The 24785-nt window shown below is 41.6% G+C and overlaps 3 protein-coding genes across 20 annotated transcripts in view; 1 reads left to right on the top strand and 2 right to left on the bottom strand.

Moving 5' to 3' along the window:
- The window catches only part of LOC117210387 (myosin-10), a 74856-nt gene extending 63995 nt beyond the window's left edge, over positions 1-10861 (bottom strand). For 8 of the 18 annotated variants that reach the window (XM_033453365.1, XM_033453422.1, XM_033453392.1 and 5 more), the window contains exon 1: positions 10162-10596. The gene's annotated coding sequence lies outside the window, so the exon portion shown is untranslated. Of the gene's footprint in view, positions 1-10161 lie in introns of all 18 variants that reach the window. The other 10 variants (XM_033453413.1, XM_033453440.1, XM_033453448.1 and 7 more) reach the window with 4 other exon arrangements.
- Positions 10862-12438: 1577 nt separating this feature from the next.
- On the bottom strand, positions 12439-14215 carry LOC117209848 (arrestin homolog). The gene has a single exon (XM_033452290.1). It carries the CDS (start codon positions 14167-14169, stop codon positions 13033-13035), a length of 1137 nt encoding a protein of 378 aa, XP_033308181.1. The 5' UTR covers positions 14170-14215; the 3' UTR covers positions 12439-13032.
- A 742-nt stretch (positions 14216-14957) lies between these two features.
- On the top strand, positions 14958-19695 carry LOC117209647 (erythroid differentiation-related factor 1). The gene is made up of 8 exons (XM_033451898.1): positions 14958-15131; positions 15368-16820; positions 16906-17703; positions 17779-17955; positions 18031-18407; positions 18469-18787; positions 18863-19154; positions 19236-19695. Exons 1-8 carry the CDS (start codon positions 15099-15101, stop codon positions 19375-19377), a joined length of 3591 nt encoding a protein of 1196 aa, XP_033307789.1. The 5' UTR covers positions 14958-15098; the 3' UTR covers positions 19378-19695.
- The last annotated feature ends 5090 nt before the right edge of the window (positions 19696-24785 follow it).

Here is a 24785-nt window from a genome sequence, read left to right as displayed (position 1 = left end):
GAACAGGAAGTCAGAATTGTCAGTGTCGTCCCGTCAATTGACAGCTCTCTGCACAACATTGGCGCCATGCGCAACTTGCCAAACGACTTAACGATTTAAAGCACGTTTGTCTTTCCTTTAAACATTCAACGCTATTTCTCTTTAAAGCGCTTCCACGAACTTGCGAATCTTTCATCGTGGAAAATCAACGATAAGAAATGTGAAGATTATCGAGATCGAAACGAGAGTTTCTCTCTTCGGGCGTTATTTCTTTTATTACGTTATCTATTTTAGACTTTATTTATCTTATATATGTTTACGAAAAGGAGCGAGTCTTTCGTTGTGAAAAATCGACGTTGGGAATTCGAAAGGAATTTCGAAGAGAAGATAATCGAGATTGAAACGAGCCACAGAAGGATACGAGGCACATGGCGCGCCTCTGCCCGCAGCATGTGCTTCAATAAGCTTTTGAAAAAAGATCAAGCCGCCCTCGAACAGCTGTCTGATCCACAGCACACACTATATACGATATAGTGTACAGTATATATTATAGTACGTATAGTAAGTAGGAAAACCTACGAAACTTGGACATTGAATTTTATTCGGACTTGGAGTTCGCAAATCCATATGAATTCATATAAATTCGTGTTTCCAGAGAACGATATTTCTACCGATTCGTGCAACGACTCATGGAACGGTAGATCTAATGGAGGACAGAGATAAGGCAAGGCGCTTGGCTCGGTGACCACCTAAACCACAAATTCCTTCTAGCTTTCGTCGACGCACAAGACACAAAACCATATTTCTGCTACTAACAAGGAAACCAGGAATATGGATTTTTATAAATTGTCGGCTTGTTTGGTCTCCTTGCTTCGTGCTTTGCTTCCTCGATTCCACGAACGCGCTGATTAATTCTAATCTTAATCGACACGCCATCATTTCTCTCTTTACTTAACACTCCACTTTTGTCTCAACACGTACCGATGTTATTAGCGGAAGAAAAGCGTTGCAAGAATCTTGACAAAGTTGTATTTCGAACAGTTTCGCCGAAAAATTCGACCAGTTAGTATCGTTGATTATCTCTTAGTTGTATCAGTCAAACTCCTAGCTTAAATTAATCCTTGATCAATATATGAAATCGTAAGCTAATACGATCTATCGTGAAACGAGATCTTCGTTCGATCGTTTCTAATCCTTGCTCAGCTGTCGATGTAGGCCAGTAGGCTCTTCTCGAGGATTTTCTTAAAAATCCAGCTTCTCTGTAGTACGCGAGGCTTTTTATCAGCGACGATCAGAGCCGTGTTTAGTCGGATGCAAGCATGTCACGAGCAGTGCACGGCTTTGACGTGATAATTTGCATAAATCTTTGATATCCATCCATGGGATCGACCGGCGATCTGGAGGAAGAATACCGTGTCAACCAGTCACTTTCTCCGCTTGCAGCATCCATCTCTGCGTATGGGTTCGTTGATTCCAACCGATCGATGATTACAATAGCGAGCGATCGTGAACGATTAAAAGGATAACGTTAACGTGTACTGAGGTACGAACGTTCGTGTCGATGCATCGATAGCTGAGACATAGATTTATCTCGTTCCTCGAACCAGGGATAATTTTAAGAAGTCGACGAGCATCTATGAATGATTTCACTTCCATGACAGCTATGCAGTAGTGTTCGTTTAACGATCGAAAACGTTACGAAAGCAGCTTCGAATTATGGCACTGTGAGACAGAAATATCGCACTGAGATAAAAGTAATTGCAATTCTGTGAGAAACTGTCTCTTACATATTATTATAACACGTGCATATCTCAAATTTATAAAAAAAAAATATATATCCGAATACAAACGCGAAGAACAAGCTGAAAGAACAACAGGATTAAATAAAAATAAATTTCGCCAGTTATCCTATAACGAATTATATAATAAAAGGACATTGCTAGCAAAAGAAAATTAGAGGAAACACTGCTCTATCGTATCTTTGAATTCGTGTTAACAGAGAATCGCGTATAACAACAGGTTATAGAGAATTCCTCGGAAAGAGTTGAGAAAGATACGAACCGAGTCGACGAGAGTAACACTTGGAGAATAATTGCAGGGCGAGACGCGGTACTCTTCCAGTCGTTTCGTCGGCAGTAATTTAAATGGTCTCGCGCGTGCATGTGGGCGGTACATTAACGCTTCCGTGGCAAATTACACGAAAGAAAAAAAAAAAAAGAAAATAAGACAAATAGAAAGAAGACGCGAGCTAAGAGGAAACAGTAAGAGCGAAGTAATTTATTAAGAATCAACATCGTGCCGTCCTTCCTTCGTGGAAAAATCCAATTTATCCCTCGAAGAATATCACCGTTGGTTTTTACCTTTCCCTTTTCTTTCGAATCGCCGATCGTTTATAAGAATAATAAAAATCCTTCTTGTCGAGTAATTGGATACAGGGATCGCGTGAATCGAGGCAGATCTTGTCGGTAACGTTGTTGCTCCACCTTCTACATATGTCTGACCTTTTCCGCGAATGTACGGTTCTGAACACAAGAAGAAAAGGCGATTCCACAACCAACTGGTAGACTTTCCTTCCTCGAGTCGCGATTACGTTCCCATCGATATATTAACTCTTAAGTAGCACCGTTTGCCTCAGCTTTCAAGCATATATAATACTTCAAGAGATAAGTCGCGATCCTGGGCCACGCCCATTCGCTATCCTCTTACTTCCTTACTTCGAATAGGATCATTAACAATAGTATTTTTCACGAAATATTTCCCATCTAGTGGAATTACTCCGCGTTTGGCTCGTTTAGTAATCTAGAAAGGGCTAATTTTCGTAAAGGTTGTTTCCTCTTAGCAATGGTAAAACTGTCGCAATGAATAGAATAGATTAATTCGTATTTTTTACAGACGATATTCTTTTATCAAATGAAATTACTCTACTCGAGTTTTAACAAGCTATCGGTATATAAATATTTTATCGTACAAGCTATCATTCACTGGAACGTTTACTCTTTCTCTGATACCGATAAAACCATCAGAGTATCGAAACGATCGTAATTTCTCATTGAGATTCTATAGAATTCTCGTAGAATATAAATTTTCATAGAAATTTCATAGATCTTTTAACGGTGTAGTTTTACCGGTTTAGGTAGCTTCTCTGTAAAGTACATACATAGATAAGGGTGTGTTTCTCCCTTGCATTATACAGGGCGTGGCAGCGCTCGTGGTGTAACTCAATAGAGGAGGTTATTCTATACGCGAAAATAAGTCGGATATGTAGAAAGAATTTTATTTTTTAATAAAGAATCGTTTTAAAAAATTTATTCTTTTAAATACGAGGGCTTAAGCTTTGCAAGAACAAATCTACCAGAGTCGGAAGTAAATAATTATGTCGTATTGCTTTAAAAGTAAGAGAAATAATGTACACGCATGTAGTCATTGATTGAAAACTACCTCTGAAACCATTTTTTGCCTCGATATCTCTCAGGAGATTAAACGTCAAATTTTTGTTGTACGTTTTTGATTGATTTTCGCAAGTAGAACAACTTTCTGTCAGTCATCCATTCGTAGAAAGTGAATCAAATTCACGTGTACTTTACAAGTTTCTAAACCCAATTCTCTCGAAAACGAAGCTTCATTTTTAAAATCAAAGTTTTAGAAGTATCGTTGATGGTTCTAACATTAACATTATCAGCAAGCAATCTTTCAACAACTCGTGGTCGATACCCGATGGATCGAAGTTTTCCATGGAAACGCAATTATAACTCTCACGATCAGAGGAAACCCTGGCTTGCGGTATAAGCGTTTCGGTCACAGATGGTTTGTCGTTTCACTCGTCACATTTTCCTCCAAACATTCCATTCTTATCGACCGTCGAAATCTATGGGCCATGGCCGTGAACATAATGCGACGCATATACGTGTCAGTCTCACATTTTTTCCTCCCTGGAAGGTTCCAATGCGTGTTCATCGCGGCGAGGTATCTAGCGCGGATACTACGGCAACGTAAAGTGCAGATAACGCTCAATTATTTCGTGGCTGATTCCTCGAGGTCGTTTCGTAATTTCCGCAAATTACACGACCCTCGGACTTTGCTCTGAAAAATGGAAATTATTGCCGCAGTGATCGTATGTTCGTTAATCATCGTTCGGGAAAGCCAGGTTTAATGCGCAAGTTGCTACCAACGCATATATAATCGATTACTTAATTAATTAATTACGTACGTGTAGCTTAGTTACTAGACTCTCAACGATAATGTAATTACCGAGAAATTGTTCGGTTTTTGCCCTCACGCGTTTGAAAAAGTAAAAGTCTGCTTTTGTGTGTTCGTTAGAAATCCTTTTTAAATATACAATTACGTTCTGCAGATCACGGAATCGAGAATAAAGGAGCGCTAAGAAGCTTGGATCGCGGAACGGCTGATCTCACGAAGGAAAGTGTATCGTGGTAGCCTTTTACTGTTACCTAGGAGCACCATGTCCCTTCTTCCCGTTCGTTCGTTCGACTCGCTATCGACGCGTTACTTTCACGGACGTAAGCAGTCGAGCAATCCGCATCGATGCCAATAGCCCAGGCATTGTTGTTGAAGCTTTTTATCGGGCTGATTTCAGTGCTGGCTCCGCGTCGTTCTATTTTAGCGTCGATGATTCACAACCTCCGTTCGTCACGACACGCTGCATTTTTATTTCCATTTCTCGCCGCAACGTAAGACGACCTGGCTCGGGGCCGCGGTTCCGATGATTCGCGCGAAAGTGATTCAATATTCGAGAAACGTCATCGTACAGAGTTATTTCACCAGCAGAGATCTTCTGTTCTTCTTCTTTTTCTTCTTAGCTTCTACTTGGATTTCCTCGTTCGAACACAAGACGTAACAGCGTCGCGTTAATTGATTGGAGTTTCGCCTTTTTAACCGACCATTGCTATCGCCATCAGCATTTTTGCAGTTGATTTTCCGGTGTGTCGCTTCCAAATTTTAGAAAATCAACGAAATTTATTTGCACCGATAACTTGCACCTTGCGAATCATAAAATTTCTTATTTAACGAAGAATAATGGTATCCAGCATCTCGTAAAAATATAAATACACGCTCTTCTGACCAACCTGCCACCGTAATAGAATCCTTCTCGATATTCTTCTCTGGAAGAACGCCGGTTTCGTATAAATCCTCCTACACACGCCAGGAACAAGAGGCAATCTTCTGGGCTAGATTCCTGGGAAAGATCATCGCGATTGCTCGGATCGTTTCCTTGTAATCTGCAACGTTGCGTTTCTTCCACATCCTCGTGTCTGTCTGTTTACAATTAACATCGAACAGTCTAATGCAAGATAATGGTCCGATCGGATGAAAGTCTGGTTCGCAGAAACCGGAGGATGCCTTATTATACTTTCATGATTCCGCTGGGAACCGACGAGTTCGAGTTGCACGCTCGCGCCTTGTCTAGCTTCCTCGCGACATGCATAAGCGTACGTACATCCATAATTCGTCGGCGAAAATGAACGCAGTTGTCGTTTATTTATCGCAATTTAAGCACGCAAGCCAGACGAATATCCGATTCGCTAGCCGGACTCTCTAGCGAAATTAAACTAATATCAATAGCGAAATTTACGAGATACGAATCCACAAATTGCCGGTACTAATAGGTTTTCTCGTGTAACTGTGAGAAATTTTACTCGACAGACGCGATTATTAGAGAATACCATGAAATATCCGAGAAAGATAACTTTCTAATTAATTAATTTGTAAGATCCCCTCGAACAACAATCTATCGACTAATATATCTACTTATTTAAGTTAGCGTGCTGAAGAAGGCTTAAAAAATCCAACGATGTTGTTTTTCACCCTCTTTCACCCTGTTTTTATGCGAGTCGACGTCGACTACGAACAAAGGCAGCACTGTCTTTCTCTCGGTCTCTTTGACATTTCAATTCTTTCGGAGAAACGAGTCTCGTGGAAAATGAAAGTCGAAAACGAACGAGTTGTTTTGGGCTCCCTCTCGCTTTTCACCAGGCATAATCGCCCACGCAAGGCTCTCCTTCGTGAAAATTCCCCTTTGCAAGACGACGCGAGACGACTTCCGCGATTAGGATGTTTATCCGTATGACTCTCCACGCTCTTACGTTCGCTGAAAGCTAACAGAAGAGTGCTTCACAGAGACGATAGGACGATCGCCTGTTTCTACTTACACGCGTTGCAAATTACATCTTTCGTTGATCGATTACGTTGTTCCAGCTTAGTTCATCGACCGATGAAGGAACTTTCGAATCATTATGATTGAAACTCTGACTAAACTGTCTTCTATGATCGAGGTAAGTCGACTTAAAGAGTAATTATCATTGTGATTGCGATTCTCGTATCTATTCGATGATGATCGATAATTACATCAACACGATATAATCGCTATAGCACTCGAGAGCAAACGTTTCAAATTCTTGCTCTTTTAATTGCAGAACCTTATTATTTCGTATTTCGATAAAGGACAGCGTGTCCTAACATCAACCGCGTTAACAGACACTCCACCGATTCTAAGAATACGCTTTTACGTTGAAAAATGCCAGAAGGAAAATCAGTTCTCAACTACGGAGCAACCATCAGCATCGATCGAAATTCTTGCCTTATCTTAATCGCAGAATCTCGTCATTTTATACTTGCAGCTTGCGATCGAATCTAACCGCACCTGTCCAAACCTAAGCAAACTTAATCCAACGGCGAAAGAATACACCAGTAGCCCTAAAACAGCCACACAGCCTCTTAAAGCACGTTCGAACCCATCCGATATCGACAAGAAAAATCAGTTGCCTGCTGCAATAGCTGACTCGACCGAGAGGGCCTCGACCGTGTTCGATAGGTTCGAGTGCGCTCCAGGTGATCGTCCGCGACGCGAAAGTGGCTAGATCGGCCGGGGACGTTCTCTCGACGGGTTCCCTCGATCGCTTTGGAGAACTCGACGTTCCAGCCGCGAGCGTTCAATAATTCATATTCAATCTATCGATAGCAGCTGCTCCCGCGGTGAATCCGATAATTCAGCCTCTATCTAGTCCCTGGTGTACTTTCATCTGTCGCGAGCATCCTAGGGAAAATTTGCGACCAAACCAGCCAGAGAAAAGGAAGGGAAGAGAGAGAGGGGACGATCGTCGTTCGGGTCTTGGGTCTTGGACGAGTCACGAGCGCGTTATAACGTGGCGAAGGACACGGAGAGAGCAGGAGAAACGGAAGGATCGCGAATGCATCGGGCCAGGACTCGACCGGCTACACCCTTGTCTGCCACCTACCAGTCGAGGAGCTACGTTTTCAGCACGCGCAGTATCCAATAGGAGCCATAAATTCAACGATCCTGTTTCGGACGTGTACGAAAATATTTCACGAGCACGCGGCTACGCTATTGATCAAAATTCTGGAATCGGTACGTGTTTTACCAAGTTTACGGAGTTTGAAGAAAAACGTTGGCTTGGAATTCCGTTACCTTGGAAAAGTTGCATCTCTTCGACGAGCGAGCGCAGGATAAATTAGCATTAGTATTAATGCAAGGAAACTCGATCAAGAAACGTCGAAGAGTGCCGATGTTTCTAAATTTGACGGGTTGCATTTAAACAAAGTTGATCGACTGTTAGAATTTACAATACCTATTAAAGTAGAAATATCGTAAAATAATTTACTTTGATACATCGTAGTGGAAGGATAAAATATTCCCTTATTCAATTTTTCCCTGATATCGATACGGAAAATTATTCGATCGGTAGACACTTTGTCAAAGCAAAGAATTTGATCGGTGTCTTTCAACAAAGTATTTCTACTTCTGGTTTAGCATACAGTAACTCTAGATAGCGATACGATATTCAATCGTTCGCGAAACACATTTGCAATGCTAACGCGTGGTAATCGTCACTCGGTAAGAACAATGAACGCAGTTGGTGAAAATTCGTCACCGCCAATCCTTCTTAATAGGATTCTCGATAAAATAAAATAGAAAGAATAGGAAGAAACACGTTGATGGTTAATCTCTTCGCTAATGGGTTCGTGAAGATGAAAGAAAGCCAATGAGCCAGGCGAAAATCGAATTTTTCCGCGATGCTTTTACACGACACGTTGCTTTCTCCGACGACTGGCTCGTTAAGTTGTAACAGAAGCCATTTGACAGCAACTGGGACAATAGTTCGAGGTGACTCCCGGCTTCGAAGCAGGAAAAGTGTCCGACTCGAGTGAAATCGATGCGGGTGCAGTCGCTAGAACCGCCATGGATCACCGTGTCTCGCGTTATTCTGCCTACCGAGAGGATATCGCGGGATTAGAGGCGGCGTTTCGCAACGAAAAAGCGACACGCGGAATGCGTGTTTGCATGGGCAAACGGTGTTTGCAGGCTGTAACGTTGAAATATTCATCGGCCGGCTACGTGTGACTAATACCGTATGAAAGCATGGCCGTTCGAGGTCGACGATTCGTGCTTCTCGATTTCCAGGCTCGCGTTCGAGCCAAACGATAAGCGCGGACACGTATTATACCTGAACGAGTGGTCGAGTTAAACGAAACGTATCGGATCGAGCAAATGCATCCGAGCGATATTTGTTATCGCTGTACGTGAACAAACAAGCCTTCGAGTACGTGATCGAATGGGTCTTCCCACGAAAATATCGGAAAGTGCGAAGAAAATTTCGAGTTTCGTGGTCGAGCACCAGTTTTGGAGCAGCAAAGTATCGCTTTAACGTCTACGTATGGGAGAAAAAATTGCAGTTGTTAGGTACAAAATTGCAGTAGCAGCTACACTCGTTGATCACTGAATCAGGACGATGAAAACCTTCTATTCGACTATGGGATTAGATACTTACTTTTGCAGCAGACTGAACGTCTCGAAAACGTCAATTGTCGTAACTCAATTCTCTGCGCCGAAGAAACGCATCTGGACTAGAAGCAGCATTTATATTATTCGGTGGGATTTCACAGCAAAAACACTATCAACTTTCCGAACAACCGAATGAAATTTTATCTCTACGACCCACAAATACAGAGAACGTCTACCTATTAGGAGAACATTTTCCCAAAAGGCACGATTTCCTGCGAAATCCGAAATTTTATCCGAGACTTTTGCTCCTTTCGGATCCACCGTGTCTTCTCTTTCTATTTAAACGCTCGTTCAAAGCAAACACTCTTGCTTTTACAGCACTGGTAAACAGAGACGCGTGCGAGAAGACGGAACAACCATGGTTTCTAACCGTGTAAATAAACGGTGATCTGTTTATAAATAGAGATATCTTAATCACGTCGCTTCTCGTACGGAAACTACGTTATTACAAACGAGTCGACAATGGAGCTGCGACCCGAACAAGGAACATGGTGGTTTTTTGGTCGCTCGATACCGGAATTCGACGTTTCGAGGTACACCGCGATTCGTGATCGTACTCTTAAAACCTCTGGCCGCGTTTCGACGCCCCTGAACACTGTCGGGACCAGCCTCGAACCGACAGTTCCAGCAGCGTTCAAGGTTGCCAGAGTTTCGCGTGAAATTACGCTGCAGCGTGCCGGAGAAACTCGTTCCTCCGCTTGCGCGCTTTTCGTCCCGGCCACGCCACAAACGCGAAGAATCGACGAGTCCTTCTTGAACTGTGCAAACAAACGTTCTTCGACCTCCGGCAACGTTTCGTGCACCAAAACGCGCACCCTGCGTTCCTTTTCGAGCCAAATGTTCGGGGTTCGGAGAATAACGACAGCCTCCCCACCCACCCATCCTTCTACGTACACGATGCTCTTTTTTTTCTTTCTTCGACTTTTCGTTTGGACTTTCGACAGCCACGACATACCACATACGCATCGGTCGATTTACGAGAATCTGCGAGTACGCATTCGCTTGAATTTCGTTCGATTTTAAGGGCTGAGAGATTGCGATCGTGCGTACACGTTGGGAAGGGAAGGGCGAGCGGCCGGCGCGAGAGAACGGGAGGAGGAAATCAATGCCACCGTCTGCCGCGGGAGAAGAGAAACTCGTCGCGTATCGGTGAATTTTCGCCGGTGTCTGTTGCGCGTGACACAAGACACAGGTCAAGCAGAAAGATACACGCGACACGCGTTTTCCTCGTATGGTCGATCGTACGACAGAGATTATGGACGCGCGCAAGAGAACCGATAAAGAAGAGCTGATCGAACCGGAACGAGAGGACAGGGGCAAAGAGAAGAGGGCAGAGTGAAGGCTCCGCGAGCTGTAATACTCACTCGACCGCTAGCGTAGCGTATCCGCCACTGTCTTCGCTTCTTTCTAGGGGATTCTTGACCGGTCTTATCGGCAGAAACTCCTCCGATTCCTTTCTGCGGCAACTCCTGCTTTCCTTTCACGCTGTTTCGATCGTTGGCCGGTCTCTCTGGTACGTAGCTCCACCGATGAATTTGGTTCGTACGCGGCACAAATCGAAACACGGTGGGGGTGGGGGGTTGCGAATAGAAAATACGAAACACCGGTCTGCGAAGAAGGGATGCGAACAGGCGGACCAATATACTCCTCGTACGACACTCTGCGCGACACTGCCTCGATAGACGAGACTCCTGTTAGGTAGGCAGGGGGTGATGGAGGGGACACATTGAATGTACGTACCGAATAAGGGAGGCAACCACCGCTCCGTTCTCGCGGGTGTCTCGAGCCTGACTGACGCACCAGCCAAGCCTGCCGACCGACCGAATCCCCTACTATTCTCTCCTTCTCTTTCTCGATGCACCACCACTCGTTCCTTCTTTCTTTATCGCTCTCTTTACTCCTCGTTTCTCGCGACGTCCCACCAAAGCCTCGCTTCGTTCCTCCTTCGATCACTCGGTGCTTCTCGTCGCGTTGCCTAGCCTCTCTATATCTCCGTCTCTTCTCTTTCTTTGCTCCGTTTCCACGTTTCTCCTTCTTGCCTGCCTTCGTCTTCTCTGTTCTCGCTGCGCGACACTCTGCCGTTCGTTTTCGTTCTTCTTCGATTTTCACTCTCTCCCCTTTTCGCCGTCCCTCCATTTTTCTAGCCTCTCTTTCTAATTTTATCTGCTCGCCGTCTCTCTCGATCGTCGATGCCCTCCCTCTCCGTGTAACCTCCGTCTCGAGTAGCTTTATCTCTTTTATGCGAAAGGTTCGGGTTAGGTTCGCGTTTCTCAGTCGATAGCTGGCTCTCTGCTCCTCCAACGCCCACCACGCACCTATACACAGGGTGGCATCGCCGAGACGGCGCTCTGCCCTTCGCCAGGACCTTCCACCGCGAGAATCGTAGGATCGCGAGAGTCGTGCCTTTCGATTTGTCGCGGCCAGCTATACCTGCAACCTTCCACCCAAAATACACTCCCTTCGTCCTCCTTCCAACTTTTTTCTTCCTCACCTTTGTTCTCCGTAGTACGCTCTGTCCTTCTCTATGTAACCATCTCGACGCGACCGAAATTGCGGATAATTCTTCGGGTGTGCCGATCGATCGTGGTCGCGTTTCCAGACGCAGAACACGCCAACCGTATTATTTTTCCAGGCCAAACCTTCCTCTTCGTTGCGTCATCTAACATACTCGACCTTGTCTTCCGCTATATTTTCGCGATAACCAACGATTGCATAACGACATACCGATTCTATCGATTCGTATTCCCTTCGCGTTATTCTCTCTGCATCCAGTCCACCGACGCGACGTCAATTTTTCGACACGATCGCAGAAGAAACAACGAAGTACTTGTTGAATGGAATACGCGTTCTTACGCCGATGAAGTCATAAGCTCCAACGAATAGATAGGTCCGTGAAAGCTGCTGGTACGCGTCTTTTACGAATATGTTACGCGCGTTATACGAGACACAGCGAAAAGTTTCGTTATCGTTGTTACGAGACGCGTCTGAAAGTAAAAGTTTTCTACGACGAACGATCAAATTATTTCGCGAGACTCTGCCCGTCGGTGGTTGCTACGAATAACAACGAATAGCGTTATCTATCGTTAACGTGGCTGATTGATCGTGGCTGATTGATCGTGGCTGCGAGATATTAACGAGAGGCTATTCGATAATGATAAGGATACGACGCATTGTTGCCTGATATCGCGATCCGGCACCGATCCTCTTGGCGGAGAAAGGAAACGCGGAAAAGCAGGCGCGAAAAACTGTCTACGTCTCGCGGCTTGACTCTTTATTACTCTCGTAAGAAGCTGACTGACCAAGATAAACTTTGAAATTCACCGGGCTTTCTCTATTTTATCTCTGTTACTCCGCTACGATGATACTTGACAGCATTACGATAACGCCGTTGCTAGTTACTTCTTGCAAGGCGGTATTTAACTGCGTGTATTTTATTTGCCGAAGATCGTAAGTTAAATCTGCGAGTTTGCTACTTATACGACTAATTACTGATTCGTTTTGCTCCAGCTGCTACACGTTCCTATATGTTGGCTTTTACTTTTATGGACTCGGCTTGTTATTCCCTTTTCTACAGTTATCGAATGACATTAAAAGTATAAAATGTAGCGCCGAAGGAAGCTGGGAAAGAGACGGAACGCTGGTTTTGTCGCATATATTCTTTATTTCATAGAATTGGATAATTATAGGACGCTATTGTACAAACGATGGCTACGGGTGAGATCTGCATGCAATTTTGCTAGAAACGAGTTTCTCGTCGGACGATTCGCTTTCGTTTAGCTCGCAGTGGTGATCGATAGCATCGGATTCCTAGAATCATTAACCTACTTCAAGTATGTCGGACCGTTCGTTTTAACACTTGCCAAGATATCGTCGTTAATCAGACTATCATCCTCCGATCGTTCTTTCACCCTCAAAAAAAAAAAAAAAAAAAAAAAGAAAGCCTCGTCGTGCCTCGAATATACTCCGTCCCTGATCTCTAGTTCAATTATATATGATAACTTATTGCTTCCAATGACGGTAATTAGTACCCTCTGGAAACCTCTCGAGCGTCTAAATACGACATCGGACTATAGAAACAATTGAATTCTGATATTTGATAAAACAATACAAAGAACAGAACATGTTAGTATCTCAGGATTAAGTGGTTCCACCGTGCAAGTTGAGATTCTCTGTTTGAACGTTAGCCAGCGAGTGTCTGATGCACCCACTGCTCCTCGGTCACGTGTATCGTTTTTCTAACTGCTGATCGGCTTCGCCTTCTTCTCCGTAGTGTCCTCCACCTCCAAGTTGTCCGCATTTACCACCTTGATCCGGTCCACGGGCTTCGGTCGCATCAGAATGAACGGCAGCTCCGCGGAGAGCTCTCCGCTCAGTGCACCTAAATACAGCTTCACCTTGACAGCGTAAGAAACTACAATGCCAAAGGAATCACGGACATCGGGTGAAACGAGCAAAGTGCTTGATGCGAGTTCGCTTTCTTCCTTCTTCAACCCTCCATCCAAAGCGATGCCTCTACGATGCTTGTTGTTCTCCAATTCTGGTTTCAGATATAGAACTTTGGTTAAATTGGAGCCAGGGCTAATGGGACAGCCGTCCTGCGTCTCTATCGCGTCAATCACCGTTCTGAACTGGCCATTTTGGAAAATCACCACGTCGATACCCTGCTGTACCAGCGCTTTGATCTTCTTCACCACCTTGTTGCTGTTGTTCCTCACACATACGTTCACGGCTATTCTCTCTCCGTGATGGTACAGCTGTTTGTCCAGGGTCACCTCGAGTTCTAGATCGCCAGGGCTGAGTAAGAAATCCTTTCGCACCACGGTGCAAGGCTGTCGACCTTGTTTCGTCGGTGCGTACTGAATCTTCCTGATGCCCATAGTTATCGTGCTTCTCTTATGAGTAATATCGGTCTCCGTGTCCCCAGAGTAGATCTTGACATAGTATGTCACTCCACAAGGTTCACCTGTTTCATCTTCTCCTGATTGCAGAATTACGCTAGACGGAGCCGTCTGGGGGAACTTGAAGGTAAAGGGAATTGCGTTTGGTCCTAGTTTTCGCAGCAGTCGTTCCTGTAGCCTGGTCAGGCTATCCTCCGTTTTCTTGGTCGTTGGGAACACCTGTTCCGAGACCAGATACAGATCCTTTTGGAAGTTCAAGCCCATCACCTCGTCCTCTTCCCGACCGTAGCGAAAGCTGCACACCAGCTGTCCCCATATTTTCCTACCGGTGTCCACGTAGTTTTGGTCCAGAAGAATCACGCCGTCTACTGGCTCGATTCCGGATAGATAGTCGATGTAGTCTCGTTTGCCCAGGTACAATGAAATTTTGCCGTTTGGCGAGCATTTCTTGAACACCTTGAAGTTCACCACCATGTCTGCGTGAGCGCAACGAAGTATCCTCCGATCTTATCACCACCGTTGTCGACTGATTTGAGAGGGTAGTGGTCGCCGGCCTTATATAGGAACGCGGTACCAGTGACGTCAAGATTTTTCAGGGCTTCCGAATCCGCTCAGCGTCGCGGATAAACCGTGCCTTTTTGCACGCGTCGATCCTAACCGTTTCGCGATATTTTTTTCCCAGTTCTATGCCAGAGGGGATAGGGGTGCGTTGTTTCTTCGACGTAGGAACACGCCATGCTTCTGACACGCTGATTTTCGCGGGCTTCGTTTTGTCGTTACGTATAATCTGCCTATTGTGTCTTGCTGCTTAAAACCCTTCTTTACGTACGAGAATCGGAAATAAATGTTGTGGTATAAACCACTTATGAGAAAAGACGATGGATGGATGCACATGTTTTGCGAATTATTAGATTCTTTTATCGCTTCATATTTCTCATATTTCTTGTATTTGTGTTACTCACTTTTTCTTGCTTTTAACTTTCAAATCCTTTCTTATTTTCGCAAAAGAGATGGGAAAATTTATTTCATGATTTGAATATCCCATTCTATGCTTTTATCGTGCGGAAAAATTTAATGATTGTAGTTGTATAATTATATCAGTTGATTTACTATTTATCAATACATAATTTTCATTTTTAATGCTAATACGTTACCATGGGAACATAGAAAATATTAATCATTTCTTGATCCACTCCTTTTTAGCCGGTAATGCAGAACAAAATTGATAAGGTAGAAAGCTGTTTCTAAATCGTCGTGACGTCCCTGCATATACCGCATACTCAGTGGTTGTACGTTAGGCGAGTGATCGAGGTTTCGATCTGATACACTCTGGTTCCTTCTAGAAATTTTAGAACAGAGCGACAAGTTTTGAGAGACGCGAGTGACACTATTCGAAATTAAAAATGTCAGAAAGTACGAATACCAAGCTTGATACGGTAAGTGATATCTCGTTCCATCAGTAACGTTAACTACTTTATTTTGGCTTAGTTATTTTATTACGAGTTTTCTTTTATCCTATACTAAAGGGACTTCGTAACGATACTATTCGCAAACAACACAGAATACGTTAGCAATGTTGTCTATCGTAGAATCAAGTTGCCGATAAATTCATTAAGTACAAATGTGATATTGGAATTTTAATGTAACGTATTCGTCAAACATTTAATTGTAGGTCGAGCCTATGCCTGTGGCCATACCATCTGATTCATCCAAGAAACCAGTCAAGTCAACCGCCGTTGTAAAATACTCGGTCGTCCAAACACCAGCAACTTATGCTCAATTACAATGCAACACAGACTTAAATTTGCCACCGAGCAACTGGCTCAGCAGTTCTGCAGAAAGTTACGGCCTGCAGAGTGTATGGTCTCAGACCTCTGGATTTTCCAGTTTTCGTATGGCACACATGTTCCCTGATTGTGTAGGGGAAGTTGATGTTGTGTCGGACGCGGAGAATATAAAGAAACTGCTGAAATTGCCTTACAACCATGGAGTCATATCGATGGTGGTACACAGAATAGAGAACACTTTGTTGCTAGATGACTTTGATATTCACAAGTATTTACTTAGACAAGCGGAAAACGACTGGGAATGGTTAAAGAAATTTTTTTACGAGCATATTTTCCAGAATCTGGGAGATAAAGAAAAGCGTCTGTTTCATAAGACAAACAGTAGAAATACTTTGCAACAGAGGAACCTAGTATCCAAATTTTTGTATCGCTCGATAGTAGTAGCAGACAGCAAAGAGCAACATACTAAGCCACAGTTACCTGTGAAAACATTGAAACCATGCTTGCCAGAACCTTCTCAGGAAGAAAAAGTCCCAGATCCGAATTATAATCATAATTTTGCGAGAAATATCGTCTGGACCTTCGAGAACATACAGATGCTAATTGGTACTGACATGCCGATATTTGGAGGGCAAACTCACCCATGTATAAGCCTCAGATTAAGAGATATGACTAAACCTATTAATGTATTAACTGGTATAGATTATTGGCTGGACAATTTGATGTGTAATGTACCAGAAGTGGTAATGTGTTATCATTTGGATGGTATTGTACAAAAGTATGAATTAATTAAAACAGAAGATCTTCCTAATTTAGATCACTCTAAGTTCAGTCCTAAAGTTATCCGAGATGTAGCGCAGAATATTTTAAGTTTCTTAAAGAACAATTCAACCAAGGCTGGGCATACTTACTGGTTGTTCAAAGGCAAAGACGACGATGTTGTAAAGTTGTATGACTTAACTTCTTTGTGTAATGATGTGTCGGATGAAAAGGGTCAGAATCCATTTACTGTACCTGTTGCTATGTTACTATATAGAGTAGCCCGTAACATGAAATACTCTTCTGATTATCGTAGACAGCAGGGTACTATTAGAATGTTATTAAGAAATTGCATACAACTATTGACTAAAGAAAAGTACCCACAGATTGTAACATCTGCACATTTTATGCTATCTGATTTGTATATACCATCTGATACCGATCCTGCTAGTCCTGCGTTGTCAGATCAGAGTGATGAAGAGGATACGCAAAGTGAATCCAGTATAAACAACGAGAACGAGAAGGATTTAACGGACGAAATCGAAGAAGCTGCAATTAAGTCTTTAACATTAGCTAATAGTAAGTCAAAAATATATTTTAAGTACTTCGATATCTTTAATATATAAATAAGTCAACTAAATAATATATATATATATTCTTTTAGTTAAAGAGCATGCAGAATGCGAAGAACCTAAATATAAACCACCACCAATTTCGGGCACCATCGAAGAAAGATGTTTAGCCGCTCTAGATCATGTTTATCACGGACTTGAATGTCTACAGTATTTTCCGATCGAAGATAATTCTGAAGATGAACGGAAGAAAGAGGAGGAAGAAGAAAAGAAGAAAAGAGTATACGAAGAGAATCATTTAAATATGGCTAAACCTTTCCAGGCAATTCCTATGCCTTATATTTCCTTGAAAGAAGATAAGAAAGAAGTTGACGTCGAAGTGAGTTCAGTAAACAATAGTCCTATGCATAAAAAGAAATCCAAGCAAAAGAAGGTGAGGAAACTTGAAAAAATTATTTCAAAAATGGACTCTCACGAGAACGGACCAAAAGCACTGTTATGTAAGCTTAAAAATGAAACCTTACCTACATGGCAGGCACCTCAAAAAAGTGATAATATAAGTTGGAACGTTCATTTAAAGACATTATTATACGAAAAGGCTTCGTTGATTTTTGCCGTGCTCGCTGAAAATGAATATGCCAATAGAAATTACGGAGCATCGTTAAGATATATGTTAGCAGTCCTACGTTGTCAGAAGATGTTGGAAATATTTTGTGATATACGGAACGATAAATCAATAAGCTATTTATTGGGACGTGCTGGAGACTGTTGTTTTATGGCTGTACAAGACTGGTGCAATGTCGAGAAACACAGGAGAGATTACGAGATGAAGAACGAAATTGAAGAAAGCATTGTCGAGGAGATATATAGAATGGAAGATGTAGATATGAGTATGTTCATAGCTAAAAAATATACAAAAGACTATCTTGTTATAAGTTCTCTATTTAAAATACTTTGATTTATAGATATTGAATTATTGCCACAACGTTTAGAAAGTTTAGAGTCTACCTTAGTAGCATCTTATAAGTGCTACGAGAAAGCATTGTCGTTAGAACTGATGGATATGGATAGAAACAATCTCTTAAGGCGATTAGGAAACATTCATAATGAGTTAGGTGTACTTTACATGAATCAAGCTGGAAGTAAGTATTTTTTGCATGATATTGTATTTGTTGAAGGTACTTGCTTGGATGTTAAACCATGATACACCTTTCCAGCGCGGTACCAACAAGAGAATTTAGCGGACGAAACATCAATCTCTTCGGAAGGGGTAACAACGCTACTTACACGGTCGCTAACTCATTTGGAAGCAGGCGTGAAAGCGTTCGAAACTGTCCATGACGAAGCAAATTTAGCACTTTTACATTCAAATACCGGAAGACTTATGCGACTTTGCGCACATATGCACGTTAAACAGAACACTCAAGAACGTCACTTTTATAATAAAGCGCTTGCAAGTTATCAGAAAGCCTTGCAAGTTTTAGGTTCGAAGAAGTCAAACCCTGTAATTTGGGATACTATTACATGGGATCTGTCCACTACTTTGTTCACTATGGCTACATTATTACAGGATTATCCTACAACTGGATGCAAAGTATGTTCATTTATATCATTAATAGAAACATTTTATTACATACATTTGATCGCAATTTTAGACTGAAGAAGAATTAGAACGGGAGGTCGTCGATGTCCTACAGAAAGCTCTGAAGCATTGCGATATTGAAACTGCCGGGCCAAGGCAACCAGTATATCAATTTCGCGCTGCAATAATTCAACATCGACTTGCATCGTTATATCATCGTGTGTACAGAGAATATGAACCGGATGCGGACAATATTAAAAGAAAAACAAGCTTGCAACTTTGCAAGCTGTATTACGATAAAGCTGCGAAGCTTTTATTAGCTTTGGAGCAAACTACGGAGTTTCTGACGGTGCAGATGGAAAGAGTTGCTTTAGCTGAACATCAAGCGCGTTGTACGCATTTATCTTCAATTTAATTTAATAGATAGTTTTTAATTTCTCTTTTCATTAATTAATATCATATTTCAGGTGCCACAACCTTTAACAATAAATTAAAAGCATATCAGAATGGTCTTCAGTTAATTCTACAATGTAGACCTATTATCGATATATTATGCGATAGAAACAATTCTCAGAAGCAGAATGCTATTAGCAATAAGATAGGGAAAGAAAGTATTGAGGAAGGAAAACCGACTGATGAACAGAAATTGATAGAGGATGAAGAAAGTCTAGTGGTATTGTTGGAACAGCGATTACAATTTATCTTGCGATCTTTGACAAAATTATTCGTTACTAAGAATAGCAATAGTAGCAAAAAAGAGTACGTTTGCTTAGATACATATTGCTTTAATATATTTTTCATATTGACATAAAATATACCTTATTTATCTATACGTTTCAGGTCAGAAACATTTACCAATTTGTACAAACAGTGTTACAGTAAAACATTACGGCCGGTCACGATGTCTGGTTTCAAGTTAATACAGCATATTGTACAACTTTTACGGGAGCTGGAAAAGATGTTACCATCTATAGAAACTTGAATGGTTAATTGTATATATTGTTTGTGTGCCAGTTTAAAAATAATTTATAAAGTTTCAACCAACGAACTTCCCCGAGATCGATGGAATTTGGTCGACATTGAATTATCGATTCTCCTGGCCCTCTAAAAGGTCCTTCGTAATTTGGTCATTGACGCTGGTCGTTATTTCATTTGCGAGATAAAGCCTTAATGAGGGTAACGTTCTTTAACTCATGTATAAGATAGAGACTTTTTTTATTCTAGTGTGTACATAGTGAGATGGAAGCTTTTATTTATATATGATTTATAAGCGAGAAATAAAAAGCTTATACGAATCATATTTTCGACTGATTTTCAGTGAACCTCCGTACACACTATAATGATTACAAAAAATAGTGGCATCTTTATTTCTCAATAAAGAATATTTTTGTGAGGTTGCACATTTGATTTTTATAATTTGACACATCGATTGAATCAGTTTTAAGAATTTTCATAAACTGAAAATGCTACTAAATGATACGAAGTTTAATATACTCGAACCTAATTATTTAGTACGTAAATGTAACCTATAATGACGCGTTAATACTTTTTATAGCCATTATAAAATATATTCTCATTCCCAATTTGAATTTGAGACACACTTCTAGTTTAATAAATCGCTCACAGATGGCGCATAACTTCGTTTTAGCACGTCCATAGATCGAACGACGTGACGTTTTAAACAATTACATGCTTGTCTATTAATTTTGAGGAAGTCGCAGAAACATTTGACCCTGTTGTTTCTTCGAGAATCGAACAGTATTCAGCTGTTGGCGTATAACAATTCCAGCTGTCACTTACACCTCACGTTCGACCGGATTTGTACCCTCTTAAGGAGATGGGGTAAGAAGATGTGTCAAAGACAAAACAAAGAAGCGTAAAGAAAGGTTGTCTCGATTCCTTCCTCTTTATCTTTTTTCCTGTCCAATTCCCCAGTGTTGCATCGTCCCCTCCGGATATCCGTGGTCTGACCTTTTCATTTTATCCTCCAGACTTTCCGCTACGGCGCCGGACGTTTCTCGACAACTGCTTCCTCTTACAACGTCCCAAGGATGTCATTTGACGTTTTACATCTACCCTGCTTCATTTGCCGTCCACCATTTTGGACCAGAAATTTCGATAAGTCTAAAGTTAATAAACATTAATATATAATATTTTGGTTAGTAGAAGATTATCTTGAAACTGAGATAAAAGTTCTTCAATTTTATGCTCGCAACTTTTAGGCTCTTATATATATAGGGTGACCGTTAAGTTAAATTTTAAACACCAACATATTTATAAGAAATACGTAAAAATGAAATTTGATCAAAGGTAGGCAAAGTAATACTATATTATTTAACAAATAACTACCAAATAACCAATTTACCAAATAACTTTTACAGATATAATATACTTAAAGTTGAAACTAATGTCTGTTACGAACACAATTTGCCTTTGTTAAATCGTAGCCAAAATCTGTATCGCGAGTATAATACGATAATATGAGGTAAGAGGTTAACTTTTATGCGCGTTGACTTCCATATTCTACACTGTGATTATCAAATACATGCAAGGGTACGATTTGAAAGGATCACCCTATACACCTGAGGTTGGCAACGTATCACTAAATAACCAGCTTCTACCGGGGAGGAAGTTCGGGCGCGCCTTTAATAAACAATCTGAAAAGTAGCCCGGGGCGGCATTGAAAAATTTCAAAATCAAGGGTCGGCTCGCTTCCCCATGGTTGTATCCGCATTTTTCCCTGGACGTATCCAATATCCACGCTCGTATTTCCAGCCGAGTTGCAAGACGGTCGGGTCTGACTCCGCTGCGGAAGCATTTTCTTTTTTTCAACAACTGTCGCTGAACCGCGTTTCCGCGGAGATGTCGCGTTTCTCGGGATTAAATTCACACCGTGTGTTTGCAACTTGGTCCGTTATTTGCTCGAGTAGTTCGCCATGGATTCTTTCGATGGTGCAAATATTAATTCGTGAAAAAATTCGCCAAAGGATAATCGAACGTTCTATATACCATCGTTCTTCTCTTCTATATCTGCCTATGATCTTCCTTCGGTCGAGGACTTTCCGACTACCCGGAAGTCGATAGTCCACTTCTAGAACCACTTGCTGAAGTCCTTGATCGATGAGTATGAAGTTTCCATCTGAAGAAGTAGCTAAGTGTACTATTGGTTGTTTTTGCGTTTTTAACTTTGAACACAGACTATTCGTGACCAAGTGAAGATGAAGCAATCTGATGATGGGGAGAAGACAGGATAAAAGAAGAAAGAAGTAGAATCTTCCTCTCTCGTTGTCAACGAAGAACAAGTTACTAAATAAACAACTAAGTAGAAATAGTTAACAATTCCATATGATTATTTCTACATCTTGAACTTCAAATTGGCCACGCTTTACTATCAATGGAGCGAAGATGCAGCAACGTGGTAAAAGAAAACTACAGAACATAGCAGCAAAGGTCTACGATTTTTCTCTCTCAATGGAGAATGCGTCATTAAATAAACAAAAAGGACTTGAATGCGCGAACAGTGATGGTAGAAAGTCGGATTTAATAAACCGTGAGCGTAGACACGTTACAAAGCCAAGAAAGGCCAAACTTGGAAAAACGAGGGAAAGCAAAGAAAAAAGAAAGAGGATAGTTCTTTCCGGATTTAACCACGGTGATACGCAGTCTCTTGCAAACTACGCAATAAACGAAATTGCCAAGTAGAGTAGCCGCTTTGAAAGGTCGCCGTGGGAGAGAGGTCTGGGTATTATTTTCTCTGGTCGCTGGCTCTCGTATAGCCTGGTCTCTGCCATAGACGGCATCTTTTGCGCCAGTTTGAACACTCACTTGCGGAGGGCGCACTTACACACGTGAAACGCTCACACATGCAGGGTGTTAAAAGAAGAAGGTAATATTTGCTTGCAGGTGTTCGGACGCTCGATTTATAGCGACGGTATGTAAATTTGATCAAAGTGTACAAATTAACGATTAGGTAATCGTTAGAAGCAACGTTAGCCTTTTATGGAATCATCCGACTATACGTTTAAATTATCCATCAAAAAACATAGTACTAATATATTTTAGCGCGATATTAGTCAGCACCAACTTGTTCGTACAAACGAGGTTCCACAAATTAGGTTCTAATTTCGTTCATTCGTCTGAGACTGAGATACGAGTAAAATAGAGAGGAAGGTTTGTCAGCTGATTTATTGATCAGTTATCAACGTATGTATTCCTAAAACTAAATTATTTGTAGTTCTTCATAGTCTTGATGGCTAAAATCACATGCTATATATATATGAGATATGATATACGTAATTTATATATATACACATTGCTCACTTATTTTTGACCAACCTGTATAGGAGAGGGATGGAGGGAAGAAGAAAGTGACATAGGAGAAAGAGAGAAACAGCTTTCTTTTCTCACCCTCTTCGGTCCCCATCGTCGCAGTTTCCACGACTTTGAAACAATTGAATTCCGAGACGTCTTGAGAAGGGGTGGCTCGAGGAGGCCGCCATTACGCGAATTACATAATGAATCCGTCAGACGTGAAAGAAAAGGAAAAAATACCGGTTGACAGTCTAGGCTCGTCCGAAGTCGGCTGCCTTTTCTTTGCGGCGACCGATGGAATTTCGGCTCGAACAAAGAGAGAATTCCGCGAGGATGCTTCCCCCTCCTCTCTCCTTCCGTTCGTGCCCCGACTCCTTCTCGCTTTCACGTGTCTTCGAGCCGTTCGAATTCAAGCCGCGTTCCTATCTCCTTCGAGCCTCTTATCTGGTTATATCAATTATGGTCGGTGCCTTTCTGTCCCAACCGCGTTTGCATTCTTTTCGTCCCCTCGCTCGAACGCGTTCCTCCACTTGGGCAGAGCGACGTCGCAACGATTCGAACTCGTCATTGATAGTTCCCTTGAACTGGACTCTTAGCTCGAGACGACGATCAGTACATATCAACCAACTGTCGTCTTCCTTTTTAATTATGTAATTACTACACTCTGAAAGTGGACTTGGAGAAATGTACATTTTATAAAGAACCAATTTTAAAAGATGGGAGAAAGTCACGGGTACGATTAAAGATAAACGTAAATGTAGTAAGTTTGAGAATTAAGGACTTATACTTAAGGAAATACGGCACTTCAGCCGTAGAAGGAACGATCGAACGATATTGCAAATGAGAAAAACTGAGAAAATGAGAAGAAAAAACGAAAAGAGGATAATAACAAAGTACAAGTAACACTTAAGTATATAACGATACTTCCAAACGCAAACGATCTTACAATCCCTATAATATTCTATAGGATTCCAAGCAGAATATGCCAGGAATGGAGCCAGGAAATATTTATTCGCCAAGTTTTAATTATATATCCTGTGTAGATTGGAGTTCGGGTCCGGAGTCGTTGTGGAAGGTTACAAAGCGAACGCGTGCTGTGTTTCGGTGCACATCGCGAGTGTCATAAATAATCACGTGCATATTCCTGTTCCCGAATGCCCAGCGTGTTCATGGGACCGATAATAAATTACCGGGTATGCAAACACCGGCGTGAATTATATTTGCTCGCCGGAGTTATTCCGTGACTGTCGATAATCAGCTCTTGGTGACTGAACAGCTGCCAGAACTCATCCCGTCGAGTCACGGGAACAACCACGATTTCTGTAAACAGGATTCCTTACCTCCGTTATCCTGATCGATCGATTTCACCGTTCGTTGTTCGCTTGGACGACACAGATAGGATCGGCCGTTGTTAATTTAAATCAAAAACTGTACAAGAAGCAATTTAAAATACGCTTCGTTACGTTTTGATAGTTTTCCTGTTAAAAGAAATTCGTTAAAGGAGAATGTAAATTTTATTCTAGAATTTCAACGTTTTCAATTGTTTCATTATCGATGAGCGTTTTTTTATCGGCGTTCCAATATGGTTTTTATGGAAATGACGGAAGAAGAAAAAGAAGAAAAGAAGAAGTAGAAAGATTTGTGGCGTGGACGCGCTCTCCTTCAATCGGTTGCGTGTATGTATTAAATGGTTAATTTATTAGTTTTCAGAATACCAAAATTCTTTCAAATAATTTTCTTACTATACAATTTCCATCGTTTTCAATTGTTTCATTATCGATGAGCGCTTTTTATCGGCGTTCCAATATGGTTTTTATGGAAATGATGGAAGAAGAAGAAGAAGAAAAGAAGAAGTAGAAAGATTTGTGGCGTGGACGCGCTCTCCTTCAATCGGTTGCGTGTATGTATTAAATGGTTAATTTATTAGTTTTCAGAATACCAAAATTCTTTCAAATAATTTTCTTACTATACAATTTCCATCGTTTTCAATTGTTTCATTATCGATGAGCGCTTTTTATCGGCGTTCCAATATGGTTTTTATGGAAATGATGGAAGAAGAAGAAGAAGAAAAGAAGAAGT

The sequence above is a fragment of the Bombus bifarius genome, unplaced genomic scaffold (assembly GCF_011952205.1).
Source record: "Bombus bifarius isolate JDL3187 unplaced genomic scaffold, Bbif_JDL3187 scf7180000007968, whole genome shotgun sequence".
NCBI lineage: Eukaryota > Metazoa > Arthropoda > Insecta > Hymenoptera > Apidae > Bombus > Bombus bifarius.
Note: the sequence above shows the minus strand (reverse complement) of the source record. Positions and strands in the feature narration are given on the sequence as shown.